At 45.0% G+C, this 13,182-nt stretch overlaps 1 protein-coding gene across 1 annotated transcript; it reads right to left on the reverse strand.

Annotated features, from left to right (window-relative positions):
* Positions 1-6,311: 6,311 nt before the first annotated feature.
* Positions 6,312-11,183, reverse strand: LOC136496399 (formin-like protein 18). The gene is made up of 7 exons (XM_066492064.1): positions 10,914-11,183; positions 10,363-10,769; positions 9,336-9,966; positions 8,450-9,182; positions 8,047-8,246; positions 7,719-7,954; positions 6,312-7,565 (listed from the first exon to the last, which is right to left on the reverse strand). Exons 2-7 carry the CDS (start codon positions 10,510-10,512, stop codon positions 6,684-6,686), a joined length of 2,832 nt encoding a protein of 943 aa, XP_066348161.1. The 5' UTR covers positions 10,513-10,769; positions 10,914-11,183; the 3' UTR covers positions 6,312-6,683.
* Positions 11,184-13,182: the final 1,999 nt, after the last annotated feature.

The following is a 13,182-nucleotide window of genomic DNA, read 5'->3' on the forward strand; positions in this document are numbered from 1 at the left end:
ATGGAGTTGGAATATATTCTACTTCATGATTTTCCATTGCACCAACACCAGTGACAAGAGATGTACATGATATGGAAGTGGAAAATGTCTTTAACAATTCAAGCCAATGTTTAAATATTTCTTTCACAGGAGCAATTTTAATCTTCTTGATCATGGCATAGAGTATTTTCATTTCGTCATTATGAACAACTCAAATATCTTGCCTAGAAAACAAGGTCATGGTGATCCAATGATGCATGAGCCTAAGAGTGGGATGTTGGATGTCCATGTTGTGGGGTCGAAATTTTCCAACTACAACTTGACCCGAAATTTCATTCCTAAATTTATGGCAATTAAAACCTCTAATAGCATGATCTATGTCAATTAAGCATCTTCGTTGGAAACCTATGTGTTGAGCAAGATCTTTCCAAGTGCAAAAATGTTCTTCTTCAAACAAGCATAAAGTAATTTCATGGTCAACTTCTTTTAGTGAGCATAAAAACTGAATGGTTAGGAGACGAGAACCTCGTTCCCAAATAGGATCAACTTCCTCCCAACCAATGGCTTTCTAAATAGAGGTGAATTCTGTAACACCCCAGGTGTTTTTCACTAGTTAAGCAGTGGGTTTGAGCTCCAACATGACAAGTTCAGTGGTAATCAAGAGCTCTAGTTCATAATTTTGAAGTGATGATGAAGGTGTTGAGGTCCAATCTATGAAATTGAGTCCTAACTTGAACTTGGACAACACGCCTTTGCTTACATGTGGACCCTGGTTAAGACTAGGCATGAGTAATGTTAAACATGCTTATTTCATGTACATTACATCAACATGCATCCATCTTGACCAGTGGGAAAGTTTCATGAAGTTTGGAATCAAGAAGTTACATGAAACAATGAGTTATAATCTTTCTTGAATTGCTTCATCAGGTAAATGGGAATATGGGATGTTGACCAAACCTTGCAACCTTGCTCAAACAACTCTAATTCAACTCATGAACAAAAGTCATGAAGGGTTCATGTTGAGCAAATGTCAAAAAAATGCTTCTAAGTGTGGGAATAGTTAAAATTGTCTTTTTCATGATATGGTTTTGACCTGGGTTGACCAACTATTTGGATTGCTTGCATGGAGTTAGACCTTAAATAAAAGTTGGAGCTTGAGTGGATTAGAACAAACTTTATTTTTGGACCAAGCCCTGATTCAACTCCTAAATAGCACAAACAATGGCCTCAAATTTGAATGCAGTGTTGTTTTGGATCTCGAAGATTTGGCTGTCTGAGATTACAATGTTGGTGATGATTGGCATTTCGCGTTCTCGGATTTTTGTTAAACAACTTAAGTTGAGCCAAAAATAAAAGTTGGAGTTTACATCTTGAAGAAGGACATACAAAAAGTTGGAATCAATTTGACCATGTTTTGACCAAGTAATTCAAGCTCAAACAGAGCAAGGCTTAACCCTCGATTAGTCGCTGATAGTGTCAACTTTGGGCTTAATTAGCCTCTAATGGAGAGCTCTGATGGCTGGATATCCTTAATAAAAGTTGTAGAGAAATTCATGGGCTTCAACTTTGCTTTTGGGCCCAAGGTCCAAATCAGCCCGTAGCTGGCCCAAAATTGGCTCCCACCTTGCCCCAACCGTCGCTCGCCACCTGTCCAAGGAAATGCCGACGCGTCCTCCATGCAGGGCAGCGAGCACTCCACCTTGTTGTCGCACGTCCCTGTGCCCCTACATCAATGGGGAGAGCCTAGGCATGCTCCCCTCCACTCACGCTCGCCCTCCACTCTCTCTCTCTCGCGCTCTATGTTCCCTCTCCCTCGCTCTCTGGCGCTCACACGCACTGGGCGTGGCCTCGTCGCCATGGACGGACAGACAGAGCTCCTCCCCACCGCTATTCCTTGCCCTTGGCCTTCCTCCACCTAAGCAGATAGTGCTACCGCATTCCTCGAACCTTGTCGTGCCTCCCTAACCCTTTTCCCAGCGCCGCTGCCGCTCCAGCACTGAAGCCGACGGGCCGCCCGCCTCCTACCGCCATGGCACCGTGGCCTAGCCACTCCAGGCCATCCTGGCCTACGCAGCGGGTACCCCTGGGCATGCACTGGCCTAGGCCAGCTGCGGTGTTGCAGCTCTCCACCGGCGCCCACCATCAGCCGTGGGAATCGGCCTAAGCCCAACCTCCCCTGCTCCAACTCGCGTCGGGGACCTCGCGCAAGAATTCAAAGAAAGGGAAGGGCTTAAGTGCAAAGCTTGTGACTCATGTGAATAGTGCCCAGAGGGACCTTTTCGCTGGAATTTATTTCATGGAAGATTAGGGGTCTCGGTGCAAGTTTGTTTTTCTTTTATGGCTGAAACTTTGGAAAATTATAATAAATCATAGAAAAATTGTAAAATAGCAAATGTGGACTTTTTGGAATCCTTGTGAGTAGATGTACACAGTAGTCATAATATGATATGTGTTGGAGGATTACCGGTGTGGAAGGCATCCAGGGCCTCCCCATCACCATGATCCTGCGTGGACACTCCAATAGCAATCATCATCAGATCGTCTACCTCCTCTAAGCAGATGGGGACGCTCGACTCGATTGTAGGGTCCGTCACGCCCTGAAACTCCCATTGGGGTGGCCCCTCATCTTCAAGGGGAGGACCCGACGGCTGAAGAAGGTATGAATCATCCTCGGCATCCAGCAATAAGCGCAAATGTTGCGGTTCCGACAGGGTTGGCGGCCTCGACCATGATTCCGACATGTTAGGACGTAGCCGGTCATGAGAAAAAGTCGGCAGCGGTGGCCGCTCATTGTTGGGGACGTAGAGCCACCTATGCTCCCAATCTAGGTCTGTGGCATAGTGGTGGTTAAGGCTCTGGTAGCGCTCCTCCAATCCGGGGCGAACTTCCATCGAGGCGCCCCCCATCGGACAACGACGGTGCTAAGAGGACGCTGATGGAACCACCCAGAGCAGAAACCGCCATAGATCATAATGGGCAGGTATTCCTAGGAAGCCCTCGCACAGCATGATGAAGACCGAGAGGTGGAGGATCCTCTCTGGGGTTAAGTTGTGGAGGCGGAGCCCATAGTAGTAGAGCAACCACCTCAGTAAGGGGTGCACCGGCAGACCAAACCCAAGAAGGTGGAAAGGGGCGAAAGAGACAACCTCATTTTCCTGATTACTAGTAGATTTGGGCCAGGTGAACAGATTGAGTATATGTTGTTTTGATGTGAAAAAATAAAAAAAAAAGAAAAACAGAGATACATTTAGACATGTGTGCGCTGAAATTATAGCTTCTGCAATTCAGAATCAAGTGATAATTTTGCCTATTAAACGAGGCTTCCTCCGAAATATGATAATATGAAAGTTGTAAGGAATTTAGACATCTTTGCTATCATCACAGTCCACGATTTTAGCCCATCAGTTTTGGGGTATATATGGATTTTAGAAGTTGTCTATCTTGTTCTGGCCATGTTCTGTACAGATTTGATTTTCAACTAGTTAACCACCAAATCAGTTTCTTAAAATAACTTGGAAGACGTTCTGAATATTGCTAAAGAACATCATTTTTTGTTGGCTGGAACTAGAGTTATCCTAAACATTTGGTCACTTTTGTGTACCTATTATTCGGGCTAAATGGCTACTTAATAAACAGGATAAATCGAAATAGAAATGATGTAGCAATGGGCTAGACGACAATTCAGGCGAGCAATGGCTACAACTTTAGCTATAATTTATCTATTTGATTGGACTGTTTTGGGTCACCTTAAAAAAAATCATCAATTGTTTTACTAACATGAATTAGTTATCTGGATGGCATCAATAAATCATAGTTTCTATATGGATGTTGTAGGGTTTTTTAGTTTTCAAACACAAACTTCCTTGCTATTATCATATCTAAAATTATAAAAATAGTTATGAAAAAAGAAGGGCTGAAGTTTTTCTTGTTTAACTTAACGAACGGTGCACTGTTTACATTGGTTGCTGCTTGCATGCTATCTCTCGGTGTAGGAAAGCCTTGTGTTGTTATTTCCCTACTTTCTGAATTAGGGTTTCCTAAATTTTCTTCAACTAGTTATTCGTGTAGATTTTTAAATACAGGATTCATTCATTGCTGCTTGAAAAATCGTCAAACCAACTCTATGCAACTACATGGGATCAAGTTACATTGGCCCCGTTCGCTTCACTGAAAAAACAAGCCGAAATACTGTTCCGGTTGATTTGTCGTGAGAGGAAAATACTGTTCTGTCTGAAAAAACAAACTGAAAAGTACGGATTATAAGAGAAGCGAACAGGGTCTCAGTTTATGACTTCTAAATTTTTACATATGTGTTCATACATTCATGTCATGCAGCCTCGCATATCATGTAGAAGTGAAGTACATGGAACCGAGTATGAGAAGATGGCTATATTGATCTAGTCCTGAAGCCGAGGAAGCTAACCCCGAAAGTGTAAATAGTGGAAAACGAAGACTAAAATACCGCAGGCAAGCCTCGAACATATTAATTTTTTTAATAATTTACATTATTTATATCTATAGCAGCTGGGCAGCCATCCAACAGTGCTTTGCTCTCACAACAGATACAACTGTAGCAGCGGCAGCACTGCATTAAAGTGCAGCCGAACAAGCGCAATCTAGGGTATCCACCCTAAAGCCCTCATTATTATGTAGAGGCCATTATTGCTTATGTTTATCCTTGCTAACGCTTGGTATAAGTCAGTTGATTTTCTACTATTCTTGAGAGAGAGGTTTACTTACATAGATTACTATTTGGTTTATGGATGCTCGTCATCCCACCCACAGGTTGGTTTAGGGATGATCTAGGACAAGATGGGATGTGATGGGATGCTCCTATCTCCCTATTTGCTTGCGAGATGTGGTCATCCCTATTTTGTGTTATGGGATGAAAAGGGAGAGGTTGGATGAATGTTTTGGATCAATTAGGAACCTTTGAGGTAGGTCCCACGTGCCATCATTGTTTTCCCCTTTCTTCTCCTTTGGTCTCCCGCCTAGCAACACATCCATGGCCAGATTCTTCGGAAAAAAAACTGCTGAAGCATGGGGACATAGTCGGTCTGCTCAGTTGTGAAGCTCCGCCCGCTCGGAGGCATGACCAGCCCGCTTGGTGGAGCAGTTTAGCCCCACCATAGCCGCGGTGTCCCTTTGCTCGGAGATGCAGCTCGGCGCGCTACCCCTAACCAACCACACCACTCCACCAAGCCGTGCCATTCCGTTGAGCCTAGTGCCTACCCGGAAGGAGTAGCGGAGCAGGAGCGCAATAGAAATGTGAGAGCAGATATTGAGCATGGGACGAGCTCGTCGTCCCAAAGACGTCTCGTACCAGAGGGAATATTCTTCTCCGAAGATGACTCCATCACTTATGTCTCCAAACTAAATACTAGGACGGCGAAGTGGAATCTATCCTAACCCTAAGGGCTTGTTTGGTTGGGTAGGCGGGACAGGGATGAAATGGGATATCTCACTTTTGTCCCAGTGTTTGATAGGAGAAAGGTGACATAGAACCTCCCCTTAGAGGGAATATTCTACCAAGATGTTGTCCCTCCTCATCCCCTCAAATCTCAGGTACCATGTTGTCCTATCCCGACGATGTTTCTTTCTCCGTCTCCACGCCTTCTTCATTGAGACGTTGGTCTGGTGGCGCCCCTGCACCGGTCTGGGCTGCCAGCACTGCCTCGGCTGCGCCCCCTAGGCAATCGCGCCGGCGGGGTAGGTGCGGCCAGGCAGGGCTGCACGTCGACGAGGAAGGGACGCCAAGCGGGATGTGTGGCCGAGCGGGGCCGCTACATCGACGAGCTGCCGAGTCGGGGTCGCGCAAGCACCGGGCGAGATCCACGCGAGCACGATGAGTCGTTGGTGGAAGGAAGAAGGGGGTGAGCTAGAGAGGATGACACGTGGGCCCCACCAAAACATATGCCTAACAGATTCCCCGACGGCGACATATCATGTTTCATCCTCATCCCGCCAACCGAACAAAGAACAAGGATGTCTCCATCTCCCAACCAAACACAGAGATGGAACCATCCCATCACACAAAATAGGAATAGATCCATCCCATCCCTCCTATCCAGCTATCCCAAAACTAAACACACCCTAAACCAAACATACCACTGGCCAAACCTCTCCCAAGCCTTCCCTCTAATGCCATGCTCCAACTATCTAAAATCTCTTGTTCCCAAACCCCAACCCTAATCTATAAATCTGTAAACTCACAAATCCTGTCGAACATGAAAGACACGGGTGAAATTTCAATGGGGATAAAAGAAAGGAGGGTGAATACTAAGAAAAAATTGAGGTGTGGAAGGTAGAGAAAAACAGAAAACACCAAGGTGTAAGATACAGTACCAATTTTCGTTATGAACCATAAACAACACTTACAAATCAGAAATCACTAATATCTGATCGACTTCCCAGAAACAGAATAAGAACAGATATAACATTTATTCATTAAGCCTTGAACGATCTTTGCACATATATCTAGGATGTATTTGTCTAAAAAAAATATTTACAGAGGCAAAAGCTAAGAGCTTGAGATCATGTGTGTACTAAATTAACCTACCAGGACGTAGTGTCCCTAACTCTTTTTCATTCTGCTGTAAGCGAGTCAATTCATAACTAGATAGCCGCTAACTCTTCTACCTGCTGTGCTCCCATGTCATCCCATCAATCCGGTGTGGTCTGCACAAATCCTTAGCTGTCAGTCATCAGTCAGAATCAGAAGAGGAACTAGAGCTGCATGCCGCAGCACTCCTCCGATCTTTAATTGCGGGCATCAGTTGCTGTCGAGGATCGCGGAAAGACGAAGACAACTGCGACGGTTGCCTTCCCCTTGATCCTGATCCTGCTGCTGACGGTTTCTTGTTATTAGCAGCAACCTTGGCAGCTGCCTCTTTCACCTCTCTGCAAACCTTGTCCAGGATTCCCAGGAAGTCACGGACGATGACGAACAGCCGCAGGCCCTCATCTTTCCCTGTGCTCCCGTGGAAGTAGTCCACAGTAGTGCGTACCAGCGCCCGTAGCTTCTTTTCCTCCTCCAGAAGCTGGGTCACACGCACCTGAGACTGCTCAATGAACTGGGCAAGCTTGCGATGGAACCCACTGTCCTCGTCCAAGCTCTTCATGCCCGTGTTCAAGAACTCATTCGCCTTCACCAACTTGTGCCCCAGGCTGACCACCGAGATGGTCAGCGCATCAGCATCCAGGATTGCTGCCTTCCGCACGTTCTGTAGGTCATCTCCCAAGCTGGAAACGACGCCCAGGCCTAGCTGCTTGTAGTGCTCTGTGTCGTCGCTGACGTCCTCAGTGAGGTCATCAGAAATCACGCTGGACATGCTGCTGTTGCTCTGCTCTTTGGCAGCCCGCACGGCACGCACACCCTCCGAGCGAATGATCTCCTGGACAACGAAGTGAAGCAGTGTCGTCTTGCCATCAACCCCCTTCACGTCTGAGAGCTTCAGGAGGGTGTCCAGCTTGAATGCCTGGGCCCCGCCCCGAAAGGTGCCATCATTCATTCTGTTGCCAGTCTTGAGTACAGCCTCTAGAAGCTTCTTGAATAGACGGCTGTTCCGAAGCTCATGGCAGGCCACCTTTTTTCGACCAAAAAAAGTACAATCCAATAAAACTGTCAGCATTTTTTTCCATTGTTATCAGAAAGACCTTTTCTTCATTCTCTACAACTACATGATGTTCTTAATGTAATAGCTTAATAAGTACTACTACTACTACTGCAGCCACAATACCTCCAGGGTTTTAAATGACTGTTCTGCATTTGCAGCTTCTTCTGGTAAACTGGTCATGAAATGCAACACATCCAGGCGCTGGTAGAGGTAAGGTATGTCAATGATGGTCCTCAAGAATTGTTCCGCGGGACCCAGTTGAGTGAGCTCTCCAGTGTACAGCCGAAGCCTTAGCTCCTCATCGCTGGTTGGAGTCCACCTTATCAAGGTTTGTATCAGATCAATGGGGAGTTCATGCCCTGCATCAATTTATATTTACCCATTAATTTAAGGTACATAGTTTCTGCTGAATATATAACACAGAAGAAGCCCAAAAGATGGTTGGTTTTACCTTCCATAACTGCATTACGTACTTCTTCAGCTGAAACACTCAATGCCTTCAGTGATATTGCTAAGTTCTGTGCCTTTTTAGCGTCGAGTATCCTTACAAATTGAGGAGTATCCTTTGCTGCTAAATCCTTTTTCCCGTCAGCATTTTTCTTGTCAGTAGCGTGACAACCAAAAAGGCTCTCGATCTCCTCCTCATTAAACCTATCAATCAATTGGTAAGTGGAAGAGTTAACATCACTGATTCACCTGGTGTTACCAATCTTTGGTTAGTAGCAAGCAACCAATGAGATGTGCACAGTACAGATACAGCAACAATAATCATGTCATAGCTAGCTATGTTCAGGGAGATTGGCAAGCTCACTGGAAGGATGAAACTCTTTGCAAAAGAAGGGGGAAAAGCTTACTGGAAGGATCCTGCTTTAATTTGATCCCACACCATTGCTTGATCCGGATTTGCAGTAACTTTATCCCAGAAGAATGGCTTCAGCTTTGTTTTATTGTCTACAGGAGGACCTGCAACATTCCCTGCCTTCTTCAATGGTGGCGGCCCACGCGCTTTTGGACCACCAGGCATTGCTGGTGGTGGAGGTCCAGCTCCAGCTCTACCTGGCGGTGGTGGAGGTCCGGGTCCGACTCTACTCGGTGGTGGTGGAGGTCCGGGTCTGGCTGCAAGCCGTGGAGCAGGAGGCGGTGGTGGTCCTGGTAGAGGTGGATTGCTCGAACCAGCAGCTGTAGGCATCTTTGGAGGAGGTGGTGCCGGTGGTGCTGGTGCAGATGGTGCTGGTGCAGATGGTGCAGATGGCGGAGCAGGAGGAGGCTTTGGAAGACGAGGACCTGGAGGTGGTGGTGGTGGTGCAGATGGCGGAGCAGGAGGAGGAGGAACAGCAGCAGGTTTCACATCCTGAGAATTAGTAAAGGCTGCCGGACGTCCAGCAATGGTGGTTATTTCATGAGAGCTTAGCTTCATCGCCTGCACATTGCTGCGTCGCTCAAACTCTGACTTCATTGACATTTCTCTAACTGCTGCCTTTATAGGAGGCATTTTAAATTCTTTACGCTGGGTCTCAGATGAATTGATTGACAATGCCCCCAACCTGTTGACATCAATTGGGGTAGAGCATGATTTACGCGAAGAACCTGTTGCAATAAGAAATAAGGCATGAATTGACAGGTAAAGCTGAGTGAGCATTCCTTTCTCTATCTTTTTTAGTGCGAAAGCATCCATGCAAGAGAGAAATTTGATGAACTGGAAAAAAAACACAAAAGCAGCTTTGTTTTCTTTTGTAGCACCTGATAAATCACTCATATTCAAACTCAGCAGCGGTTTGTCATCATATGATGATTCTGGATCTTTGCTTCCACGACAAGCACAGCAGCACAGACCTATAAGAGCCACCAACGCTACACAAGCCACTGACAAACCAGCGATGATAGTGCCACTGTTGTCCTTGCTCTTGTGTTTGGGCTCTGTTTTACCAGACTTTTTCACAGCAGCGACTAGCGGGTGAGCCTCTGCTTCAGAAGACAAAACACTTCTTATTGTTTGTTTCGCTTTAGGTCGGGGTGGAGCAATGGCTGAATCTTCTTCAAGTAGACGTCTTCTTTTCATTGCCAAAGGCAGGTAGATACTATTAGAGTTGGGAAGTAAGCTTCTGGTTTCCTCCTCCTGCTTCTGCAGCCCATGATCAGAGAAAGAGAAATTATGCTTGTTTAAGCAGTCCAGAAAAGTGTTGGCAACTTCTGCAGGTGATAAGGCTGCAGTGATTGCTTCCCCAATACCGATCTTTTGAGGAGAGGACTTCTTATCATTTTTTCTATATGAATTGCTGATGGTGTTGAATAGAAGGCTATAATGGGTCTTGTTTCTAACATCTTGAGGAATTCTCAAGTCTAGAGCACAACTGCGCCACAGTTGTTCCACCTGTGTATAAGCAACGTATGAGAAATAACGATTAGCAAGAAAGTGATATAGAATTTTAGCTTCTGAATGTCTGATGGTGATATAGGCATCAGTTAGTAGAAAGCAGGTGTTTCTCGCCTCTATAAAAAAATAAATATAATCATAGAAGTATTTTAAGGAAAGTGTCTACTCTAAGTGACAGACAGACACTGAATTACTACTTCGATTTAGACTGCGCAATTCCTATTTCCATGACCTGTGTGTACTGGTGTTTCATAATTTCCTATTCTCCATACCTGCACAATTTACCTAAGGGAAACAGCCTACCAACTGCAGTGCTTGGCATACATACAACATTACAAGGACATAACACATAGTTGTTACATGAATGCAAAGCATCATTAACTTGGTCATTACCGATTCGTCTTCTCTTGGGATTGCAGGAGACGGCAGGCAAGCTGGTGGCCAGAACAAGCTTGTCCTGATCGCACCAACGAGCTGCAGCAGAAGACAAATGAGGCATGCGCTGAGGAGCCATCTGAATTTGCTCCTCGGCCACCTCATCATGTAATCCTAAAGTATCTGCTTGCTTGCACAGCTCAATCGATCACCAAATTAACCGGCCATTGCTACCTCCCCCAATAGGGATCACGACAGCTGCCTCAAGGAAGCACAGTGGCTAATAGATTCCTCCCCTGCAGGTACTTCTCACCTCGAGTTGGACGTTAATCAATGTTTATTAGACCCAAATGTTGGCCCAAAATTGAAATTGTGATACAGTTCTGGCACACAAGATTGGTCCTTTTGGTTGGATCTGGATGCCTCTGCATGTCGGACGACAAATCCGGCACAAACACAAGAAGGAAGAAGAACAGACATTGGGATGAGAATACCGATCAGAATAAATTCTAAAAACCAAATCAGATTTCAACCATCGGGAAAAAATTGAGGAGAAATAGAGAGAGAACCTGCGATTCTTGGCGGCCGCAAACCAATTTCCCCGGAAAATAATAATTGGGCCGCCACCAATCTAGGAGCCCCGGCAGTAGCATGATACGGGATTGGGAAAGCAAAAAAAGAGTATTTTGTTTGCCATTGCTGCTGTCTTGATCCTCCGCATCCAACCTTGGCTTCTATTTTTGGGTGGGGAATGCATACTCGAGTGCTTCCTGTGAGCAGAGGAGAGAGAGATGAAATGAGAGGTTGCCCTCGATGTCAGGAGCAGCCACCATTTTCAGCACACAAAATTAATTGCACGTTTACCCCGTGGTCCCATTTGGATATACTGATATAGTATATTTATTATAATTGGAAATATACGATGGTGTGGGTTTTGTTTTTCAAAATGTTCAGATTATAATTACGTATTAGGTTTCATCGTTTTAAAATGGCATCTAGGAATACCAATCCTATTTTATCCCAAACTTCGTCCGAGCGCCACCCTTTCGTTTTTGTTTGGGTTTGGTGATACGATGAGGAGAGCTTCTTCTACTTCACATTCTTTTTGAACATGATTCTCTCATAGAAAATGTTTCCATATGATTCTCTAGAAAAACACTATGCATATTGTGACTCTGCCTATGAAGTGAATAAGAATGAGCTATTTATTCTTTCAGCTCTCAGTGTCTATCCTATTTCAAAGAATCACTTCGTAGCATCAGCATAAAATCATTGCATATTAAAAAATTATTTAACAGAGCTCTTCCTAGATTTAGCATCGAAGCTGCTCTAAGAGTTTTGTCAAACAAACCATAGTTTCTCGATTCTATTAATGTTTTGTTTCATTAGAGTGCACCGCCTGGTGCACGATTCAAAATATAGATCTTCTTACGTCCAAGCTCCTTTTTTACTTGGATTACCATTATATGAAAACCTGTATAGATTAATTAAGATTTGCAACATACGGTTGATGTTACCATATTATTTATAGAAATTACTTTCATAATATAGAATTTTCTCTGCTTAAATTGATATATTTTAACAAATTACAAGTTAAAGTGTGAAATGCTATAAAATTCAATTTCTCAATTGGCTTTAATTTAATTAAATGTGTATAAGGTGCTCTGATTTTTTATAAAAATAATATGTATGTTGTATTCATTAGGGGCATGTGCTTTGTTATGTCTCTATTTCTTGGTTCGGACTCTATTTGAATCATTTGCATTTGTAATATTTTGAAACCCTAGAACACCCTAGATAAAAGAAAAACTTTCCTTTTCATTCTTATAAAATTAGATGAAATTTTATATTATTGTAACACTCTAAAATTTACAATAATTTTTAAATAGGAGAAACTGATTTATTATGCATTTTTGTGAGCATTTGAATTTAGGAAAATAATAATTTTGTTAAAAATAAAATCAAATATAAGGTTACCTATATGCATGTGCATTCATGATGCTGCATAGTATTTTTGAATTGTGTGATTGAAATCAAATTTTAAATTAATTTGGATTTGCATTCAAAACTTGTTTGGAAATTGGTTTAGAAAATGGAAAAGTATTTTTTCTCTTCTTTCCCCTGAATTCGGCCCGCCATAGCTGGTTGGCCTGCTTTCCTCGGCGTGCTGGCCAGCCGCTCCCTTTCTCCTCCCCGCTCGGCCCGAAGCTGCGCCGGCCCATCTTCCGCGCCGCCCGCTTCGCCGCGGCCCAGCCAGACGCCGCACCGCGATTCCTCTCCCCGCTCCGCTGACAGCGCTGGCCCACCTGTCAGGTCTTCTTCCTCCTCCGTCTCATGTTCACCTCGGACAACTCCGCCTCACCGCCATCCGTGTTCGTTACGCGCGGATGTCGTGTCGCCCACGTCTCCGCGCCCTTAAATAGTCGCCCGAGCTTGCGCCGCCTCCCTATCCCACCTTGCAGCGAGATTTTCGTCCCCACGCAAGCTCGCAGCCACCTAACCTAAGCACCGCCGCGAGAGCCGGCTGCCTCATCGAGCCCCGCGCCCGCCGTTCCTTCTCCGCCGCCGAGGTAACCCTAGGTGAGACCGCCGTCGCCCCCTCTCTCTCCCGGACCGTCCCGTTCAAAAAACCATGCTCTTTAGGCCAAGAACCGAAAGCTCCCCGTGAGTCTTCCATGGCGCCGCCATTGTCACCTCTCCGCCGACCCTGTTCCAGCCATGTTTTTTTCCTCACTCGCCCGATCGGATCTCAGCCACTCAAGTCTAATCCAACGGCCCCAGATGAAGGATACCCCTTCGTTGGTAGTTTTGCATAAACCACCTTATAATTACTTGAGT

The sequence above is a fragment of the Miscanthus floridulus genome, chromosome 12 (genome assembly GCF_019320115.1).
Source record: "Miscanthus floridulus cultivar M001 chromosome 12, ASM1932011v1, whole genome shotgun sequence".
In the NCBI taxonomy this organism is placed as follows: Eukaryota; Viridiplantae; Streptophyta; class Magnoliopsida; order Poales; family Poaceae; genus Miscanthus; species Miscanthus floridulus.